This window comes from Sorex araneus, chromosome X (assembly GCF_027595985.1).
Source record: "Sorex araneus isolate mSorAra2 chromosome X, mSorAra2.pri, whole genome shotgun sequence".
Lineage (NCBI taxonomy): Eukaryota > Metazoa > Chordata > Mammalia > Eulipotyphla > Soricidae > Sorex > Sorex araneus.
Window position 1 is genome coordinate 148,563,505 of NC_073313.1, and position 23,580 is coordinate 148,587,084.

At 37.6% G+C, this 23,580-nt stretch overlaps 2 protein-coding genes across 8 annotated transcripts in view; both read left to right on the forward strand.

Annotated features, from left to right (window-relative positions):
- Positions 1-23,580, forward strand: part of ARHGEF9 (Cdc42 guanine nucleotide exchange factor 9) — a 421,659-nt gene that overhangs the window by 11,464 nt on the left and 386,615 nt on the right. Inside the window, exon 1 of one of the 7 annotated variants that reach the window (XM_055120367.1) lies at positions 16,741-16,864. The exons of 2 other annotated variants lie outside the window; for them this stretch is intronic. Coding sequence is in view for 2 of the 5 variants with exons in the window: in XM_055120365.1 (XP_054976340.1) it covers positions 16,893-16,901 (9 nt within the window). In the remaining 3 variants the exon portion in view is untranslated. Of the gene's footprint in view, positions 1-16,740; positions 16,906-23,580 lie in introns of those variants that run through there. 4 more of the 7 variants (XM_055120366.1, XM_055120369.1, XM_055120365.1 and 1 more) reach the window with 4 other exon arrangements.
- On the forward strand, positions 15,910-16,723 carry LOC129399657 (uncharacterized). Its single transcript, XM_055120373.1, has one exon. The coding sequence runs from the start codon at positions 16,544-16,546 to the stop codon at positions 16,721-16,723; it is 180 nt and encodes a 59-aa protein (XP_054976348.1). The 5' UTR covers positions 15,910-16,543.

Sequence of the window (23,580 nt, forward strand, 5' to 3'; positions counted from 1 at the left end):
AGCCTCTGTGCTTTACAGAGCTGGGAACAAATATCCATATTCTGATTTTTATTACTTAGATTAGCTATGGTCTTTAAAGACTCCCTATTACAAATTAAGTATGATATCATTTGAAATGCTGAAAGTGGGAATGGGGTGTGAGGGTTGTTGTATAGGCATACATTTCATTCAGCATTCTCTCCTTTCTTCTTGTACTATAAATTTTTTTCCTTTTAACCAAAATTTCTACTCCATAGAGAACTTTCAAATCAGTCACTTTATCTTCTTGGCAGCTATTATTTCACATGCATATATATTATATGTATATAATATATATATAATTCATGGAGTATCATTTCCTAAATTTTATACCCAAAATGATAGTAATTGTTAGCATTTATTGGGCACTTCTATATAGCAAGCCTTGTGCTTTACATGTGTACATATATTCAACAGCTAGCTCTATGAGGCCACACTTTTCCAGCTGAGAAAACTAAGTCCTGAGACCTGTGAAGAACACATTGAGTACAGGGCATTCTGCCATTTTCTGCATTTGGAAAATGATCTGTAAGGCTCAGAGACATTTAGCAATTTCCTTTAGATCACAGAAGTAAGAACTACAGCTGGTAGAACTAAGAATGAGCTTCAAGCTGCTAAGTTCTAATATCTGTGTTCTCACCTATTAGAATATACTGCTTCTAAGCTGAAAGGTCCTCCAAGATTGATTAATTGAACCATAGGGATGCATATATATATACATATATATAAATATATATACATACACATACATGTATATCGAGCACTCAGGTTGTTTCCAGATTCTAGCTATTGTACTGCAATAAACATACAGGAGCAGATGTCATTTATACTACGCTTTTATGCACCTTGGGATATATTCCCAGAAGTGGTATTGCGGGATCATATGGAAGCTCAATTTCTAGTTTTTGAAGGACTGTCCATATTGTTTTTCAGAAAGGCTGGACAAGTCAGCATTCCCAGATACAATGAAAGAGTGTCATGCCAGCACTGGTTGTTCTTGTACTTCTTGTACTTTCAGAGGTGTGAAGGTCTCTGTAGTGTGAGATGATATCTCAGTGTTGTTTTGATTTGCATCTCTCTGATAATTAGCGACGTAGAACATTTTTTCATGTTCCTTTTGGCCATTTGTATTTCTTTCTTGAGGAAGCTTCTGTTCATTTTTTCTCCCCATTTTATGCGGTTGGAAGGTTTTATCTTATACAATTCTACTAGTGTCTTGTATATCCTGGATATTAACCCCTTATCAGATGAGTATTGGGTAAATAATTTTTGCCATTCTGTGGGCTCTCAATGTATTTTGGTCACTGTTTCCTTTGAGGCAAAGAAGCTTCTTAGTTTAATGCAGTTCCATTTGTTTATGTTTACTTCCACTTGCTTGGTTAGTGGTGTATCATCCTTAAAGATGTTTTTAGCGTCAATGTCATGGAAGGTTCTGCCTACATTTCTCTATGTACCTTATGTATTCAGGTCTGATATTGAGGTCTTTAATCCACTTTGTTGTGTCCTTTGTGCCTGGTGTTAGACAGAAGTCAGTGTTCATTTTTTGGTATTTTTTGCAGGTAGCTGTCCAGATTTCCCAGCACCACTAGTTGAAGAGGCTTCCCCTTTCCCACTTCACATTTCTTGCTCCTGTATCAAAGATTAATTGATCATATATTTGAGAGTCTGTGACAGAGTATTCAACTTTGTTCCATTGGTCTGCGGGTCTGCTTGTAGCCCAATACTATGTTGTTTTAATTATTACTGTTTTGTAGTACAGTGTGAAGTTGGGGAAGGTGATGCCATCCATCTTCTTTTCCCCAAAGATTGCTTTAGTTATTCGTGGGGGTTTATTTTTCCATATGAATTTCAGGAGTGTTTTGTCTATTTCTTTGAAGAACGCAATGGGTATCCTGATAGGGATCACATTAAATCTGTATGGTGCTTTGGGGAGTACTGCAATTTTGATAATATTAATCCTCCCTATCCATGAGCAGGGGATGTGTCTCCAGTTCCTAATGTGCTGTCCTATTTTTGAAGTAATGTTTTGTCATTTTCTTTGTATAGGTCCTTCATCTCTTTAGCTATTATGATTCTGAGGTACTTGATTTTCTTTTTTTCTTTTTATTGAATCACTGTGAGATAGTGTTACTTGACTTTCTGAGGCACTATAGTGAATGGAATTTTCAAAATATCTATTTCTTCTCTTTCATATAAGAAAGCCATAGACTTTGGGGTCTTGATTTTGTTGCCTGCCAATTTACTACACAAACCTCTTGTTTCTAGAAACTTTTTTATATAGCCTTTAAGATTTTCTAAGTATAGTATCATGTCATCCACAAATAGTGATAGATTGACATCTTCCTTTCCTATATGTATGCCCTTGATAGCTTTTTCATGCCTACGTGCTATGCCAAGAACTTCCAGTACTATATTGAATAGGAATGGTGAGAGTGGGCATCCTTGTCTTGTCCCCAATCTTAGAGGGAGGAGTTTTAGTTTTTCCCCATTTAGAATGATGTTTGTTGTGGGCTTGTGGTAGATGGCTTTGATTATATTGAGGAAATTTCTGAGAATTTTTCTGAGAGTTTTCATCACAAATGGGTGCTGGATCTTGTCAAATGCTTTCTCGGCATCTATTGATATGATCGCATGACTTTTACTTTTTATTTCATTGATCTAATGGATTATGTTGATTGACTTGCAAATTTTAAACCATCCTTGCATCCCTGGAATGAATCCTATGTGATCATAGAGTATAATTTTTTGATGAGCCGTCGGATTCTATTAGCTAGGATTTTGTTGAGGATCTTTGTGTCTGTGTTCATCAGGGATATCGGCCTGTCCTTTTCTTTCATTGTGGTATCTGTCTGCTCTTGGTATCAGGGTGATATTTTCTTCATAGAAACTGTTTGGAAGTGTTTCTGATTCTTCAATTTCCTGGAAAAGCTTGAAAAGGGTTAGGAGTAAGTAATCTTTAAAGAATTGGAAGAATTCACTAGTTAATCATCTGGACTAGGACTTTTGTTTTGGGGCAGACTTTTTATTGCCATTTCAATTTCCTCGATGGTGATAGGTCTTTTGAGGTACTCCAGGTCTTCTAGGTTCAGCCTTGGAAGGCTATAGCAATCCAGGAATTAATCCATTTTCTCGAGGGTTACTTGTTTCATGATACAAAGTTTCTCAAAGTAATATCTGATGATTCTTTGAAATTCTGTAATTTCTGTTGTGATATCCCCCTTTTTACTTCTGATTCTGTTAAGATCTGATTAAGATATTCTCTCTCCATTGATTTGTGAGTCTTGTTAGAGGTTTATCGATCTTTTTAATTTTCTCAAAGAACCAGCTCTTGATTTCATTGATCATTTTGATTGTTTTTCGGCTTCCATCTTGTTAATTTCTGCTTTGAGTTTTATTATTTTATTATTTCTTTCCTCCTGCCTGGTTTGGGCTTTTTTTTGTTGTTCATTCTCCAAGATCTTAAACTGTCAGTTTATGTTACTTATGTGTACTCGCTCTTCCTTCCTGTGGAATGCTTGTAGAGCTATAAACTTTCCTCTTAACACTGCTTTTGCCATGTCCCATAAGTTCTGATAACTCGTGTCTTCATTCTCGTATGTTTCCAGCAATCTTCTGATTTCCTCTTTGATTTTATTTCTAAATCACTCATTATTTAGTTGTGATCTGTCTAATTTCCAGGTGTTTTGTTATGATTTTCTGTTTATATGTGTGATTCACCTCTATTTTCAGCACATCATAGTCTGAGAAGATGATTGATACAATCTCTATCTTCTTAATTTTATGGAAGTAAGTTTTATGTTCCAGCATGTGATCTGTCTTGGAGAATGTCCCATAGAAACTTGAAAAGAATATGTATTCAGCTTTTTGAGGATGAAGTGTCATATATATAACAGCTAATTCCTTTTCTTCCATTTCTTCCCCTCAGATAAAGTATGTTTTTGCTAAGCTTGAGTCTGTTGATTTATTGATAGGTGATAAATTGGTATTGAAATCTCCCATTAGTATTGTGTTGCTATCAATTTCTTTCTTCATGTTGATGAGCAGTTGTTTTAAGAATTTTGCTGGTTCTTTATTAGGTGCATATACATTTAGGAGTGTAAGTTATTCCTGATGTATAGATCCCTTGATCGGTGAGAAATGACCTTCACTGTCTCTTGTGATCTTCTTCAGTCTGAAATCAATGTGATTTGATACCAGAATGACCACCCCATCTTTTGTGAGGGAGTTGTTTGCCTGTAGAATTGTTTTCCAGCCTTTGACTTTGAGTCTGTGTTTGCTTTGACTGTATATAATATCAGATATATTTCTTGCAGACAGCAGAACATCGGGTTCAGTTTTTTGATGTGTCCTGCCACTCTATGTCTTTTAGTTGGTGTGTTTAGTGCATTGGCATTCAGACAGATTGTTATGGGTCTTTTTTCCATATTTCTGCTGAAGTTTGGTGTATTTGAGCAGCTTGTCTTGTAGTCTTTTTAGTTGTTTTGTAACCATGATTTTGAGCCGATGAAGTTCCTGGGTTGTTGTCTGTGAAATGTGTTTTATTCCTTCTGCAATGTATGAGAGTCTAGCTGGGGTAAAGTGTTTTTGGTGAGGCGTTTATGTCATTGAGTTTTATTTTACTATATTCCACCATTGTCTTCAGGCCTGAAGGTTTCATCAGATAATTTGGCTATAAATCTTAAAAATACTCCTTTATAGGCAATTTATTTATTTGATATTGCTGCTTTCAGAAGTTTATCTCTGTATAAAGTTTTCATTATCCTGATCAGAATGTGTCTTGGACGTTTTTGGGTCTTTGTAGCTGGAGCTCGGACTTAGGGCTATCTCTGCTGTGTACCAGATGTCCCTCGGAATTGTGAACACAGGACCTCCCACGGCTCCTGAAGCCTCTTTCTAGTTTTTAACTTTTTATTATTTTTACAAGATATTAGGGTACTGTGATTTGCAGTTATTCTTAGCTGGATTGCAAGTATACTGTGTTCTTGGGTCCAAAACGTATTCCATCATTGGTCTCACGAGGGTGTTATATGCAGCATTTCCTTAAGAAATGGTGTGGGGTGGGGAAGAACGATAATGCAGTAGGTAGGGCACTTGCTTTGCATGCAGTAGACTCCAGTTGGATACATGAAACCCCATATGGTCCTCCAAATACTGCCAGGAGCAAGCCCTGAGTGCAGAGCTGGGAGTAAGCCCTGAACACTGCCAGGTGTGCACTCCCCAAATTATATGGGCGGTGGTTTAGAATGTCATCTGTGCTAATATAAAACAAACAGAAAATATATTAGGTTCTGAAATGTTCAGCCTGTTCTCTGAAACTTAAAGTCACTTTTCAGAGGAGTTCTGACTAAGAAAGGTCCTTGGGGAATGGAGAGGGACAAAGGATGTTATTCATAAGCTGTAACAGGGAATATTTTCTATGACACATTTCCTTTGCCTCCCACATTGTGAGTCAGCAGAGCCATAATTAAAGTCAGCCTTGGCCATAATTAATTAATTAATGATTTTCAGAAATTAAAAAACAGTGACTATCGAGCACTTTTTATTGAATCACCATGAGATACAGTTACAAAACTTTCATGTTTGAATTTCAGTCATACAATGATCCCATCACTCCACCGGTGCACATTTTCCACCACCAATGCCTTCAGTATTTCCCCCTATCCCAACCCTCCCCTGCCTCTGTAGCAGACAATTTCCCCCATACTCTCTATTTTGGGACATTATGGTATGCAATATAGATATTGAGAGGCTATCACATTCGGTCCTTTATGTACTTTCAGCAGACATCTCCCATCCCGAAACATCTCTGCAAGCATCATTGACTTAGTGATCCCTTCTCTATTCAGCTGCCTTCAATCACAGCTCATGAGGCAGGGTTCCAACTATGGTGCAATATTCCTCGCCCTGTGTCTACTGTCCTTGGGTATCAGTCTCATTTTATTTTATATTCCACAAATGAGTGCACTCACTTTATATCTGTCCCTGTCTTTCTGACTCATTTCACTTAGCATGATACTCTCCATGACCATCCACTTATAAGCAAATTTCATGACTTCATATTCCCTAACAGCTGCATAGTATTTCATTGAATAGATATACCAAAGTTTCGTTAACCAGTAGTCTGTTCTCAGGCACTCAGGTTGTTTATGGATTCTGGCTCTTGTGAACAGTGCAGCAATGAACAGACAGGTGCAGATGTCATTTCTACTGTGCTTTTTTTCACCCTCTGGATATATTCCCAGAAGTGGCATTGCAGGGTCATATGGAAGCTCAATTTCTAGTTTTTTAAGATGATGAAGATAAAGCAATGAATAAAACAGTCCCTTCATAGACCTTACAGTTTTTATGGGTAAAATAACTAATGAACCAATAGTATGGCAGTTAGCTATTTTTTATTTAAAAGGACATGGAACAGAGAATGAAATAGTGGAGTATATTTAGATAAGATTTTCAAAGGATTCCTTCTGAGGAGATAAAAGTTCTAAAACTTGTAGACAAATGAGAAAAATCCTCAATCATAAAAAAAATTATTTTCCTGTTTCTGATTTTTTCTTCCCTCCCCCAAGACCATATGACCATGGGTAACTTTATTAAGGTTAATTATCAAGCATAATCCTTCCCTCAGTGTATCTTACATCCTAGTTTACATCAACTCCACCTCTGTCATACCTTTGGTGAGACTGCTAAAGATTTAAAAGATTCATTACTTTATTTTAAACTATAATAGAAAGCAAGTCATAGTATTTTTTTTTAGTTTTAGTGAAGTAGAACAACATGTTTTGCGGTCACACAGTTACTAAGAGCAAAGGCTCGACTTACGTTTGAAAGTTTCAGTTTCTCATCCACTGTTCTTTTCTCTTTGCCATGAGTTTGTCAGGGCTTAATGGGGAACAGAAATTCACGTGAAAATGTGCTATTTTAGGTGAATAGGATGCAGCAGAATAATTGAGTTGACAGTTCCACTCTATACCACAGTATCACTCTCACCTGGATATGTGACATGAGGGATATGAACATAAAGTTCTAGGGGAGAGGACTGCAAACCATGACAAAATTGAAGGCTTAAATTAATGACCAATTTTATCTTACAAAACAAACATGTGGACAGAGACAGAGAGGGTGAGAGAAAGAGAACTTTTCAGGAAGAATCAACTTCAGCCCATGGCTCAGAGAGAAATAAGTCAACTGACTGAGCTCATGCTTTCTATAAGGAGGCCTGGGATTGATCCCCGGCACTTCAAGCTCCTGTAAGCACCAAACTAGTGTAGCCCTCCCAAAACTACAACAAAACAGAGTTTCAATAGATAGATATATTCAAACATAAAAGAGGAATTAGAAAAACTTTGAGTATGTGTGTATGTGTGTGTGTTTGTGTGTGAAAAAAGTGTAGCACACTAATAAATGGAAAAAAATTTGGATTCATGCACTTCATTGTATAATAGCTTTAGATACTCCACAGTGAGCTTCTGATTTTTGAAACTATTCTGGCAGCTGCTAGTCAGGTGAAGAGAAAAGTAATGAGATTTTGAAACACAATACAGATATTTTAGAGGGTTGGAAATTCTAAATTTGTCCTCATAAAGCCTGGGGTTCCACTGACAATTACCCACGTATTGGGATGCTAGTTCAATTTAAAGGTCTGAGAATACAATGCTGCTTATGTCCTGTGGTTCCAAGGATAACTCAGAACACACCAACAGTGAAGCCTTCATAGTCACTGTGCTGGGGGCCTTTCGATCACAATTGGTGGCTTCCAGGCCTGTATCTGATCATGCTGAGTGGACCACTTGGTGCCAGAAATTGAACTTGGATCAGGCCTGTGCTAAGCATGTGCCCTAACCTCTGTACTGTCTCCCGATTTCCATACCTCAGTTTAATAACTGCTACTCTATGGTTATGGGAAAAATAAGTAAACATTCTGAACCTTGCTTACTCCTTAAAATAGTATTCACAATTCCTTCTTTTGGGGATACTGTGAAAGATTTAATAAATAAAATTAAAAAGAATAGCATCATGTTTACAGAAAATGTTTTTCCCTTTCATCTCTCCCAACTCATTTAATATAGGGAAGATTCCTTATAAAGAGAACTCCATAAAGAGGTTAGGAGGAAATAAACCTTTACCATTTCACTTCTGAAACTCTATGAATTTTTCTATAACCAACAACTATTATATTTATTGTTTGTTTGTATTTGGGACTCTTTTCTGTAAGATGCTGAAATTTTGTGCACTTGTTATCTTCACTATACTTCAATATTCTGGAAAGATTCTCTATATTTCTCAGCTGTAAAAAATACTGATTGATATTACAGTGGTAACCTCTGACAAAAAATTGAATTAACCATGAAATCTTGTCTTTAGTTAACTTCCTGTCACTGTCACTGTCATCCCGTTACTCATCGATTTGCTTGAGCGAGCACCAGTAATGTCTCCGTTGTGAGACTTTGTTGTTACTGTTTTTGGGGCTGGAGCGATAGCACAGTGGGTAGGGTGTTTGTCTTGTATGTGGCCGACCTGGGTTCGAGTCCCAGCATCCCAGTTAACTTACTAGAACAAACAAATGGAATTCACAATCATCAAAGTGTATGAAAAATGTCAGGGAATTTCATGTAACGGTTGTACAGAAAGTAGTGAATAGCAGTGGCAATCAGAAAAAAATTTGGGAATTTGCAAAATATATTTTCTTGCAGAAGTGTGACTTTGGAAAATATGTCACTAAAGACAAAGACAACAAGTCACTGAAAGTTCCCAGAGAGAATTAGATCTAAGCATCTAAGCATACATCTTGGGCTATATGCTAGGCTAATGAACCACAGGTCAGGGCATTGATATAATTGAAATGGTTTATTCCAGACAGAGGGGATATCATGTCATGTGCTATTGGAAGATTGAATATCTGTAAACTGGTGACATAGCATAACACAGGTTTTAGCCAGTCTCTTTGAGTTTGCATCTGAACTCTAACAGAGCTGATCTTGTGACCTTGGGCAAGTTAACATTTTTCCTTAATTGTACATCTATAACAATAGGATATCTCACAAAATTGTTTCCACGATTAAGTAATGGCATATGTAAAGGGTGTAAAACAGTTTCTGACTTTATCAGTGTTGAATATGAGTGGCCTTTGAGTTATGAGAAATAAATTGGTAGTAATAGAAATTTCATTGTGATTTTAGCAGTATATATATTACAAAGAATTCATGGAATGATTAGCTTCTCAACAGTGGCTGTGATAATAATCATAATAATATTTTGCTCAAAGATAGGGAAGGATCTTTTTACCCACTGACCTTGTCCCAAAGATTACCATAAGTGGATTACCTAAAGAAATAGAATTTCAACAATATTGTGTGTTCAGGGGCTTAAAGAGAGAAACTTTCAGGAGAAACTAAAGGTTAAAACTGAAGGTCTCTTATAAGATAATCCTTAATTCATTTTTCCTTTGTTAGTAGAAGAATTATTTCTGGAACATGATGCTGTTCCATGAAATATGGCACACTTGTCTCAATTTCTTAAATTTGAAAATATTTGAAAGTATTCTTTTGAAATAAAGTAGAATTGAATGATCAGTTATTTCAGCATATTAACTGCACATGGCAGAGCTTGAATCAAATGCCATGTTTCAGAATTTGAAACTCCTGAAAAGTGTTTTTGTGACTCAAGAGATACATTGACTTCTGCTCTGCCAACAATTTGATAATAAGAACTAACGTAGAAAAGCCAAAGGAAATTATACTTGTAAAACATTAAAAACAATACTGCAGAATTTGCCTTACAGGTATGGGAAGCTAAGGAAGACCTTAAAACAGAGGAATTACATAAATATGAAGGAGATGTGACAGATTTTCTTTTGGAAGTCTATCTTCTCTGCATTTCAGGAATTGGGAATATACTACTGCTTAATTATTTACTAGGCTTTATTCACACCTACAAGCTTTCAAGTGGCAAAAAGTTCCATACCCTGCTTTCACAAATGTACAAAACCAGTGACTATCAGATATTAGGACTTGTGATAAGATAACATTACTGTGAAAGTACTAAACTCTCTACCACCATATTTACCAAAAAGGCAGCTGATATATGGTTTCTGCATTATAATATCATTTCAAATTTTGTTCAAGTAAGTGTTATTAGCATAAATACTATCTACAACACTTGTGACAGGGAGACTGAAAGGTTATGATTGTATATTTTTAGCTTTTCATCAGTCTAGGATGGAAGTATTAGAAGGGAAGTGACTTTGATACTGAATAACCAATTTGTGGTATCAATATCATTTATCACTCTATCACTGTCATCCCATTGTCCGTTGATTTACTCAAGCGGGCACCAGTAACGTCTCTATTCCTCCCAGCCCTGAGATTTTAGAAGCTTCTCCTTACTCATTTTTCCCAACGATAGGAGGCTCTTCAGGGTCAGGGTAATGAGACCGATTGTTACTCTTTTTGGCATATTGAATATGCCACGGGTAGCTTTCCAGGCTCTGCCCGTGCAGGTGGGATAATCTGGGTAGCTTCTGGGCTCTCCAAGAGGTATATACACACATATATGTATATATATATTTATATATTATTTATTGCCTACTGTCTGAACTCTATCAAATATGATGTGGTAATAATGGAAAATGGGTAGAAAGTGTCTTATAATGTGTCACATGGCTGCTTCATGGCTGCACGGTCTGGAAAGTGGCCTGGAGCGTGGTGGTGGTTGGCTAGCGGAGGTCGGCTGCCGGGGCTGGGTCCCTTGAGGGCGGGGAGAGTTCTCACCTGCCCTCCTCTGGTGCACCCAGAGTGAAAACAGCTTGGTGCATAGTGGCCATTCAATACCTCTTTTGCAAACTACAGCATCCAACAGGAGACAGAACAAAAGGGAATGCCCTGCCACAGAGGCAGGGTGGGGTGGTGGGGGTTGGGGTGGGGGGGTGGGAGGGATACTGGGAACATTGGTGGAGGAGAATGGGCACTGGTGGAGGGATGTAAACCAAATACAAACATGAAAGTTCATAAGTTTGTAACTGTACCTCACGGTGATTTACTAATAACATATTTAAAAATACATGATTAATAAAGGCTAAACAACTTTCAAAGGAGATTATTTAGGTAGGAGATTAGAGGATGAACTTTAGAGTGAGCATAAGAGACAATAAAGTTATATTAATGGATCATAGATGATAAGGTATTTTAAGCTATTAGTAGCAGAAATATGTGATGTTATGAACATATTCATGATAAAAAGGCAAGAGAGGGGAAAAACATTGCTATCTTCTTGGTATTTTGGTAAGTTTCATTTGTGATATTCCAAAGTGACAGAGAGCTCAGAGGAAGTAAGAAGATGGCAGGAGTGAGGGAAGATGACTCAAATTTTAGACTTCTTAAATTTCAGAATATTTTAAAATGAATTTCTAGAGGTAGCTTGAGATTCATCTGAGTTCAAGATAGCCTAGAGTGTTGTAAATGCCATTCATTCTTTTGTTTCAGCTAGCTTTCAGTAATTTTGTTAAAAGAAGTCACCCTAATATGTAGTAGAAATATCTCAGTATATAGTACTGGTAGTTTAATACTGGGTTTGGTGAGGGCACCACTTATGGCAAGTGTCAAACGATAAGAAAAGGGGACTGAGATTAGAAGAACCCTTAGAAATTATGACTTTTATATCTGGATGAAGAAGTCTAGTAAGAAGTAAAGACAGTATGATCAGATATGTCATTTAGATAAAGCACCACCAAATTTTGCCTTTGGTGTCCCAAAGGCAAAATTTTAGGAAGAAGGCATCAATGGACTCAAATGAGGAAAAAATCAGAAGAGGATAAAAAGAAATATTTACCATAAAAACTAGCAGCAAGATGGTAATTTATTTACATTGACAAGAAGTCAGATTTATGGACTGATTTTGTTAAAACTGGGTTGAAGGTCAATAGACAGTAGTTCAGGAGTCCAGGAGTCCAGTCCAGGAGGAAAAGACAGCATTTTCAAAGTCAAGGAGATATATTCTAGTTCCTTACATTATAGTACTATCCTGATCATTATTATCTATCTCAATATAAACTAGAAGAATGGCTTTCACAACATACATTTTCTCTCACAACCTAGCTCACTTATAATTTATATATCACAGAAACAAAGGCACGATTAAACATAACTTATAATTAATAACTAGGTGGAGATTTTATATAAATGGTTTAGTATAGAAGAATTTTTGTTTCTAGATTCTTCTACATGGCATATGTTTCAGTTTAATTAATTACAATTGTAAGATGTAATGTGTAACAATCCATTGTATTGCTATGCCATCCACTCACAAGACAATGGGCATTTCAGTTTGTTCCATATTTGTATGTTGTTGATACTACAGCTTTGAATATTTGTCTACATTTTTTGTTGTTTTTGGACCACCCTTGGAGATTATCAGGGGTTACTCCTGGCTTTTCACTCAGGAATTTCTCCTGGTAGTACTCGGGAGATCATATGAGATGCTGGGGATGGAGTTTGGGTCAGGTGTATGCAAGGCAAATGTGCTACCTGCTGTACCATCACATTTTTATGTACACAATTTTTATGTGGATCTACAAATTCTTATGTGGACTTTTTTCATTCCTCATAGGTGAGTGAGATTATTAGAGTGGAATTTTTGGATCAAATTTTAACTTTAACTTTTGAGGAACAGTCAAATGACTTTCCAAAATGACTTCTACATTTCTTCCAGTAGTGCTATGAGGATCCAATATTTCCATGTATTTTCTTTTTGTATTTTTCCATTTTATGAAGTAGTTCACAATACTTGATTACATTCAATATTCAAACACTAATCCCACCACCATGACACCTTTATACCACCATAGTCTGGATGTTTCCATCTTGAATCCCAACCCTGGCCATAAATCAGAACTGAAATAATTTATTTTGTATTATTTGTTATGAAAAAACACTGAAAATGCTACAAAAAAGCTTCCTTAGAGGAACGAGTGTGAAGATTGTTGTATTTCACCATGGACCATTAAATCCTTCTATAAGAGATCACTGACATGTTATTAAAGGTTGGAACTTGTGTGCGCACACACACACACACATATATATGTGTATCTATTTAACTGTATATATCTATATATGCTTATATATCTGTAAAAATATTTCCCTCTAAGATTGGTTGCCTCCTACTTTGAACCCCGTTAAATGTGGTGCAGTACTCATATAATATGGGTAAGTTGTGTAGTATAAAGTGTCCAGGAATAGGTTCACTCATGGGTGAGGCTCGGACCAAGCATGTGGCTGTGATCATGGTGGCGGTTGAGTTCTGGAGGTTTTCGACTGCCAGGATTGGGTCCTTTGGGGCTGGGAGGAGTCTCACTCCCCCACCCCCGCCCAGGGTGACCTGAGTGAAACAGGCTGGCATGGGGTCTGGTGGCTTGGTTATTGTGAGTGTCATGTTATGCTCCCTTCCGGGAGAGGACATGTGGCTATGAATGGTGGCCGATGATGAGATATTGGGCGCCACTTTATGGGTGTGACTGCTGAGTTACTGGAGACAAAGGTATATGGGTGGAGGATTCCCATTCCCAGTCCCGTTGAACCCACAGTTGTCAGTCACAAAGTCTTGCATACCTGGGTTTTCTGGGGATTTACTTGTGGGTGAGGCTCGACCTGAGCATAAGGAGAGTGGCTGTAAGCATTTTCCATATATTTTCAATAGCTTTTATTATGTGAGTTTTTAAATTATACTATTTTAGGTTAAGTGTATTATTTCATTACAAATAATGCTGTAGTAAATAAACCTCATTTGTATTTTCTGCATTTACCTGATTGCTAGTACCTTGAGCATATCTTCATGTGCTAATTTACCTTTTAAATAACAAAATAAAACAAACAACAAAACAACAGCAAAATAACACTCAGCACCTTCTCTTAAATACCTTCCATCCTTTCTCCACACTCCTCCCCAATAATAATCCTCTCTGGTAATAACATCAGTGTTATGAGAGTTCATCATTTTTATTTTGTTATTTTCAATTTTATTTCCTTTTAGTATAATATAGGTCATATAATCTGTATTTGTTATTCTACTACTGAGTCATTTCACTTTGCATAATACCCTGTGAATAATGAATAACATTTTTATGTTTTATAATAAAATATTATTCCAGTGTTTATATATACCACATTTTTATCCACTGACCAATCAGTGAACATTTTTCCATACCTTATCTATTGTAAATAACAAAAATCATTGGGATGGATATAACTTTTTTTTTTGCTTTTTTTTGGGTCACACCCGGCGATGCACAGGGGTTACTCCTGGTTCTACACTCAGGAATTACTCCTGGCGGTGCTCAGGGGACCATCTGGGATGCTGGGATTCGAACCCGGGTCGGCCGCGTGCAAGGCAAACGCCCTACCCGCTGTGCTATCGCTCCAGCCCCTGGATATAACTTTTTGAGTTGATGATTTTCATATAGATAGCCAGAATTGAGATACCCAGAATTAAAAATAGAATATATTCTATTTTTAGCATATAAGAATGTTACATAATGTTTTCCAGACTTTTATATCAATTTACATTACAACCAACGTTGTACCAGGGCTCCCTTTCCTCCAAATCTTGATCCAACCTTTTTATTATTCATTTCTATATAATTTTCACACAGTGGCACACAGGGCTTTGATTTTCATTTCCAAAAGTGATGATGAGATTCTTCCCATGGTCCTGTCAATCACCTATGTCTATTTTTTGGAGAAGACTTTGCTTAAGTTTTCTGCCCATTTTTTATAGTGTTGCCTGTTTTGTTGAATTTTATGAGTTTTTTATGTATCGTGGATATTAAGCTCTTCTTATATATATAAGATAGGCCTGAGTCTGAATCTTCCTGTGGCTGAAAGTAAACAGATGCTAGAAAGGGAAGAGTGGAGTTCCAAAGACATTCAGAAAGCTTGAGGTAAAGCTGAGAGTGGAAAATGGAAATGGAAAAAAAAACTATTTTTTTATTTTGCCAAGTAACAGCCACAGAAACACAAATACAGGACAGTAATTACCATTAGATCGCAAGCTGTTTTTTAGATTGCAAGTTTTACAGACAAGTTTTTATAGACAAGTTTCTATAGACAAGTTTTATAGTTTTATATTGCAAATCTGTCCTCTCTTCAGAGTACCCAACAGGATGAGTACAGGCTAAGAGTCTTTAAAAATTATAATTAGGAGAAGATATCTAGCTTATCATTGTCGGAGTATCAGAGAAAGTCAAATAGAATTTGATTTTGAACTGGTGTCACAATTGTTGGTTCTGCCCACAGGACTGGTTTGTTGGCTTTGTATAGTTAACTGTGAGTTGGATACTTAAGCAGTGACCAAATTTACTTCCTTCTAGGCCCAAGCTATGAAGTGCTGGCAAGGCCTAACACCTCTTTGACTCTTTATTCTTTCCCCTATTTCTTCTCCCTTAGTCATCCTTTCCCGTACAGCCTTTCTCTCTCTCTATCGTACTCCCATCTTCCCATCTTTCTGTTTTCCCCCTCCCCTCGCTGCTTCCTACGATTTTCCCTCTTTCAACGTCTTCTCGATTCCACCCACATCTATCTGCTCCCACTCTCTTTCCTAGTCCTTTACCTCCTTTCCATCTTCTCTCCTGAACCCCCATCCACCCACTGCTAAACATGCTCGCCACCCCCACGCCAGTATTTGCAGCTCTCGCCCACTCCTTGACGGAAAGAGCAAGCTCTGCGCCCTCTGATTGGCTGCTGTGGTAGCATGCCAGCTTAAGTCCTGCCCTCCCCTCTGACCCCCCAGTATGCGAGCCTTTGCGGCGTCTGCGATTGGTCTGCGGGGCTGTCAATGGTTTTAGCAGCGCCTTACGCAGGCGCCCGCAGTAGCTTAGTGAATAAAAACGCAGTCGTGGGGGTGGGGGTGGGGAGAGGCGACCGAGAGATTCTGCGAGGCAGGACTCCAGGAGTGACTGGCAGCCTGGATCCCCGTGAAGAGAACGACAGAGAGAACGAGAAAGCGAGCATAGGAAACAAGAGCTCTATATCGAGTAGGGGAAATTGAGATTTGTCAGGTAGCCAGGCAGGCCGACTGACAGAAGTCAGGACAGGAAGACTGAGCAGGCGCTGAGAACCTCGCGCAGGTCCCTCCCGCCTTTCCCCTTGAAAAGACAGGTTTTTGCTTATCTGTGGCGCCAGAGAGAGAGAGAGAGAGAGAGAGAGAGAGAGAGAGAGAGAGAGAGAGAGAGAGAGAGAGAGAGAGAGAGAGAGAGAGAGAGAGAGAGAGTGAGAGAGCGAGCAAGCGAGAGAGAGCGAGAGCGAGCAAGCGAGAGAGAGCGAGAGCGAGAGCGAGAGAGAGAGAGAGAGAGGATGCAAGGCTCTGCAGATTACATCTTCAGCTAAGATTTCTCAGCTAGGGAAGAAAGATCAGCCAAATATTGAGAAGGGGTGAAGATAGCTACCCTGTCCCCATCCCCTCCCCCCAGACCAAACTCGGGCGCCAAACCCAGCCCTTCCCTACCACCTCACTTCCTACTCCATTCTAGCATGGTGGCTGTATGGACAGTCTGACAGAACAGAGACTGACATCTCCCAATCTACCAGCCCCCCACCTTGAACACTACAGTGTTCTGCATTGCACCATGACCCTGGATGTGCAAACTGTAGTTGTATTTGCAGTGATTGTAGTCCTCCTGCTTGTCAATGTCATACTCATGTTTTTCCTGGGAACCCGCTGAATGGAGTCCAGCCGACTAAACTGTTGCGAATTCCCGCTTTGATTTCATCCCAAGAATCACCGAGGAAAAGAAGTCAAGAGAGACAGAGACAGGGAAAGAGAGGGAGAGAAAGAGCAAGCTTTCTTACTCAGGGGGGAAAACGTGAGCTTCAACATGGCCTCGCTGTGATATGTATGACGTTGGTATATTATCTCTCCCTAAATCGTTTGTCATGTCTTGTCCTTTAATTATGCCTGTGAGTGTAGTTGTTTATTGCTTGAGTAACATTGTAGATAAAGAAATGCTTTATATTTAAGTGTGCATGTATGCTTGTGCATTCTCCATCAATGTGACGTTCACTGAACAAGCTCTGAGTCCTTAAACAGTGGCTTTGCTCTTTGTGGTGTCTTAATTCATTTTCTAGAAAACTAATATTAGGATCCATATGATATATTAATTGAAACTTTTTTTTGTCTCCAGGAATTCAGTTGGATTTGTTTGAGGGCTTGGGGTCTTGTAGAAAGAGCATGCAGAGTTTTGAGTATCATAAGAAAGAATGTTTAGAGAGAAAAATGACACAAGTTATGAATTTAGGGGAAATGGTACTGATTTTCTCGTCTCTTTTGAGAAGCTAAAATTTAAGAAGTGATGTGGTGGAGTGCAATGAGCTGGCAGGTGGTGAGTGTGTCTTTTAAATCTCATTTTGCTGCCCAGGCTTCACTTTTCCAGTATGGAAAAAAGCCACCTTTAAATCATTTATCAATGCATTAAATGTAGTTTATTTGGAATAATAGAATGGTACATATATTTATAAACTGCAAGAGGAGATATTTACAAGAGCTGTTTCCATTTCCTATAGATCTTACCCTTAGACTGAGTTTTGGGTTTTTCTCTATCTGCAAAAAATAGCAAAATCCAGGTTTTTAATCAACTAGAAATAATAGCATTTGGATATGCACCCTTTGGTGGAATAATTTTATTTACAGTGATATTGTCGAATCATTTAAATAGAACTTGCTATGTCTAATGAGAAAGTACTGTTTATTATTTGTTCTTTAATATCAGTGGTCTCTCAGATGGAAAGATGTCTATAACAAAATCAAAGTATATAAACTACTAAGTTGAGAGGTGAGTAACTGTCCCCCCCAAAAAAATTATCTGTATGAAATGGAATGGGAACTTGTGTAGGAATAAGCTAAAAAGTAATATTCCAATTTTACATATATTCACATGCGTATCTGATGGTAGTGATGGAGGTGTTTGTGACTGTTAATATTATTCTATATATGTTTCCTCAGAGAAAGTCAGGAAATAACGTATCTGATACCATTATGGATATTTTTCTCATTCTTTTGGACTTCTGAACCCAAGGTCTCCCATTGCAGCTTATGAAGAAAGGTCTTTTTTCATTCTGTTGCTTACCTGACTTGAAACAGTTCATTTTATGTCTCAAAGAGCAATAAAAATGTGTATACATAATTAGATATGTTCTTCCAAGACCCATGTGGGTGATTGCTCATGTGCAATTTGAAAAAAAAGCTGCATTGTGCTGAATATTTCCATGTCCTATGATTCGGTCTCTTTTGGGAATGATTTAGAGGAGAAAAAGATCTGTGAAGAGGGTTGCTGAAATTTTCCTGATCTCATGTTCCAGAGAGTATTACTTGGAGTCAGGTACAGTTTTAGTGTCAGTGTGTACTCTTTTTATTAATATGAGTGAGAAGCTCAATTTTTTTCAATGGTACAATGATATAAGAATTAATCTGGGAAGTTTGTTGGCAAATTCTTATTAGTTACTCTTTTTTTCCTTTGTGGATGTCCCCTGAGCTGAGTATTTGTTTGTCTGAATAAAAGAATCTAACTAAGTACCTACCCCAGTCACCTTATCAGAGGTAGTATCTAAATGACAGAACGTTTTTTTTTTTTCTGCCGGGCAACTTATTTTGACACAACATTGGTGAGTGAGGAAAAAAGGCTATTGACTGGGAAGTGCAGAACTGTTTTTACCCTATTTAGCAGCAAATTGACCTTGCACAGTTTCTTCCCAGTGGATTTAAAATTCTCTGTTAACATTGACACTTGGAGATAATTAAACTAGGACCTCTTTGTGCTAGCTCATGTAATTTGACTGATTCTAAGATGGATGGGTGTTACCCCTTACACGCCCGCCCCCCACCAACTCCTAAATGGATAGCATGAATGTGTCCTGACATTTATAATTGTACATGCTAAATGGTAAGCACTTTTCAAATTAGTTCATCTCTAGACAGATAAAGTGATGCTGTTAATCAGATGATAGGCCACTCTAGAGCATCTAAAAGGAAATTTGAGAAGTCAAGAAAAAACTGTGGAGTTATGAGTTTTCAACTCATATGAATCCTAATTGTTCGGCATTTCTCCTTCAGTGTTATGAGTGCATACAAAAAAGACAAGAGTGGAAGAAATATATGATTAATCACAGAGAACTAAAACATTTGCATTTTATCACCAACTTTTTTTCGTTCTCTTGCTTCAGTTTATCTTATTCTTCCCTTTTCTCCTTTGTACTTCTCCTGATACTGTTCCCCTTCCCTTGTAAGTGGGTGGGAAAGGAAGAAAACAAGTCTTATTTCCCTCTTTTATTAGGTCTAACTTTTTCCAGCAAGGTTTCTTGTTCCTGGTCCTTTCCTGTCTCTGACTTAATTGGGTAGAGAATAAGCTTCTGTTACTAGGATGTGAAACTTTCCAGCTCAAGAATTTTGGCTCTCAGATCCTCACCAGGAGAGTAAAAATACCCTCAAATAGTATCCTAGCAACCGCTGCATCACTCAGCTCCTGCTGGGTTCCTAAGCCCACCCTTTAAAGGTGCAGGAACCAAAAGCTTCTGAAAACAGAAGGCTAAGAATGTCTTGGAGATATACTTCTGGGGAGCAAGCAGGGAAAAAGTATGATATTCTATACCTATAATACCTAGTAAAACTGAAGGAATATAGCCTTGTTGCATCCATGAAGCCATTTCTTTATTGGAAAAATCCTGTTTTCAGATCCCCAGATACTTCTCTAGTCACTACTTTCTTAAGATCAATCAAGCATTCATTTCATTACTCTGTCTTAGGGCAGGTCGCTCTCGCATTCTCTCTCTCTCTCTCAATATATATAAGAACAGTATTATTTTATTATTTCCTCTATCTACAACATTTATCTGTGTAATTCATAACATCTGATTTTACAGTGTGCTTCAACTTTATTTGTAGCTTAGGGAATCCTGCTCATCAGCTGTAGTATGAAGCTTGGATTTTCTTTTGTTTCTTTCTTATTTCTCAAAATAGTCTCTGACTGGGAAGACTAGACAAATTATAAAGTCAGTTTGATTGCAGGACTGGTAAACAGGGTTTAGGTTCCTTCAACTACTTCTAGGTGTGATTAAGTTATTAGGCAACCGAGGAATTAAAATGAGCCTGTAGGTGAGTTGCTTTTCTACCCTCTTGAGGCCTTGAGTGAGAGTTCTTAGCTAGACAACACACTCTAGCAGTTGCAAGGATGGTGCCAAAATATATTCTGTTCCTAGCATTTGGCTTCTACCTTTTCTGGCCAATTGAATACTTGCTTTAAACATGGACATATTGGAAATTAAACAATTTCTTTACAAATAACCAGCTCCTCAGAAAACCAAACACAAAACAGGCCTAGTGGCTTCACCCCAAGAAATGGGATGTATGTGTAGTATTTCAGACTCTGTAGCTCTTATTTCTGGATTTGGAACTTGATCTAGGCCAACTGACTCACTGGCTTCCCAAGAATCCCTGATCAAACTTTATTCTTCTGATATCGGCCCAGAAACTTCCCATAATGTCTCCTATAATTGGGTTGGTTTAGCTCTTCAGAGTATTTATTGTGCTTCCCTGGCATCAAATTAAAAAATAGGAGAAAAGGCATAGAGAGAAGGGATGTCTCAGGAAACAGTCCAGTAATGACAATTTGAAAACTCTCTTTTTACTGCATGGGCCTATAGAGTTTATATAGTAATTTCATAATTTTTCTAAGTTTGATCACCTTTTTAGCATTGGATATGGGCACAAGTAATTGGTCTTCCTAATTTCACAGAGTAAAGTTCAGACAAACTGAATGGGATGGAGTCTACATTTCAAGCAGATGTGGAAGACCACTGAAAGTTGGTCAATTTTAAGCTAGTGTGAAATTTAACAGGGTAAATTGGAAAGGGAAGTCTGTGTCAATACTAAGGTTTTATTAGCTTTCTCAATTAATTGCTTGTATTTTAAAAATAACTAATTTGTGTAGAATGTTGTACATAATTATTTATTTAATAAAATTCTTTTTTCTTGAGTATACATAATAATATTCAAGATAGAATTCTTTTAAGAAAACTCACTATTTTGGATCTTTAAGAAGAAAGACAGTTCCAATTAGTAAAGTCTAAAACACAGAATCATTTGAAGGAAATGCAGTTTTCATACAATTGTCCTTCATTATAATATAGATATAATATATATTATACATTTAAAAGTTGCTTCCCATGGCTGGAGAGATAGTGCTTACCTTTCATACAGCCAACCAGAATTCGATCCCCAGCACCAATATGGTGTGCTGAGCACTGCCAGTGGTGATGTCTGAGCATAGAGCAAGGTGTAAGCCCTGAGTATATATGGGTGTGACCCCCAAGCAAAACAAAACAAAATTGCTACCCAGAACTGTCATGCTATTCCATGTGATACCTAATAAAGATAAAATACAAAGGGGCTTTGATCTGTCTATGAAATATTTAATAATGCAGTATTATACTGGTTCTGAACTGAATCTTTGGATCAGTTGGAGTTTTTAAATATACAGACCAGGGTCCATTATGATAGATTCTGATTTAATTGATGTTACATTGGTCTCCAGCAGCTTTTTATATTGTTAACTTTAATGTAAAGCTACCTTAAGTGATTTAAATATACAGTCCGGGTTAAGAGACATTCTACTAGTTTTTTGAGCTGCAGTTCATGTTTTTTTTTCTCTCTTGTGAAATAAGCTGTTTGACGTTAACTTGAAGAACTTTGGATTAAATTTGTTAAATTTTATTTTGTTTGACTACTTTTCTAGTTTTTTTCTATGGGATTAGTTTTTCCATACAGGGCATGCAACAAAATAGTAGTAGCTACATTCTTATACAATTAGTTTATTTATTTGATAATTTTTAGCTTTGGGAACGTTTTATTTTTCTTAATGCCCTGGAATAGGTTAGTATTATTTTCTAGAGTTACATTTTTTTGTGTGTATGCATGGAAGGTTTGTTTTGAGACCACACCCAGTTGTGCTCAGGGCTTACTAATGGCTCTGACCTCAGATCACTGCTGGCAGAGTCGGAGGACCTTATGGGATGCCAGAGGTCAAACCTGGATGGGCCACATACAAGGCAAATACCTTACCTGCTGTTCCAGCCCCTCTAAGCAGCACATTGTTTTAAAAGTGAGAAAGTATTATTCAAGTAGTTGCTTCAATGATTAATAACAAGGGAGTTAATGCCAGTTTCACTGTTGTCTCACTAAAAACTTTGTTGGAGTTAGGGCATATTAATTTTATTAATTTTGGTATGTTTCTTATTGACAGTAAGAAATCTATGGGCTATGTATAATTTCTATTATCGGTGTGTTAATAATGGTAATGTAGCGTGATAGATTTATTGTATACTTTTTAAGGTTCGGAGAAATCACCTACCAAGCTGATGACCTTATCAGAAAAAGTGTTATGAGTCACTTTTCATCTTACTCCTGGTAAATCCTGTTATATGTTCCGGGGTTCCTGTTTTCTTACAATACCCACAAACCATATGTTTTCTAAGTAGATTCAGAATTTAACTGAGGATTTTTGCCACAATTGTAGGTTCTGAATATCACTTTCTTTATTCTCTCTTTTAAAAATCAGGACATTGCTGGGGGCTGGAGTGATAGCACAGCGGGTAGGGCGTTTGCCTTGCATGCGGCCGACCCGAGTTCGAATCCCAGCATCCCATATGGTCCCCTGAGCACGGCCAGGGGTAATTCCTGAGTGCAGAGCCAGGAGTAATCCCTGTGCATTGCCAGGTGTGACCCAAAAAGAAAAAAAAATCAGGACATTGTAGATATAGCTCTAAAACACTCTTTGGTTTTCAAAGAGTATAGGAAAGTCTGTGCATGTTTCCCTTCATTAGCAGTATCATTTCTATTAACGAGTTCCCAGACCTGACTGCACATTGGAATCACCAGGGGAGTTAGCAAGACTAACAGCAATTTCTAGAATCTCCGGGAGAGATCTGACTGAGTGGGTCATGGTGAGGCATGACAACAATATATCAAAATTACTCCCCAAGGCTACACGAATGTTAAGACAGAGATGAAAATAATTGCCATGTTCAAAGAAAATGTCAGTTCAGCCTGGATATGGCTTATTGAACACATGACTCGGCAGGCTTTGCAGATGGTAAGATTTTATTCTAGGATTGTGGGGGCCTTGGCAAATTCTATGGGCTGTGACCATCCTAAAAAAAAGGACTCAACCTTATAGAGTGAGTTCTCTGGGAGACTATTTAGATTTAAAATTATCATCTGTGAGACAGTTTGAACCCTTCAAGAAAAAGTCAGTCCCTACACATTTTCTATTGTGGTAGGGAAAATTCTGCTCTGGGTGACCTGAAGTAAATTTCTTCTCTGAAATTTGGTTTCACAAGCTACAAAATAATGTTTTATTTATATATGTATGATTTATATAACTTCAAAGGTTTCTTTCACCTATGATGATACATTATTGTCACTGTATCACTGTCATCCCATTGCTCATCGATTTGCTCGAGCAGGCAACAGTAACGTCTCCATTGAGAGACTTGTTGTTACTGTTTTTGACCTATTAAATATGCCACGGGT

What these genes read in the sequence shown, in the direction of transcription:
- LOC129399657 (XM_055120373.1), top strand. Translation starts at nt 16,544, where the DNA reads ATGGACAGTCTGACAGAACAGAGACTGACATCTCCCAATCTACCAGCC.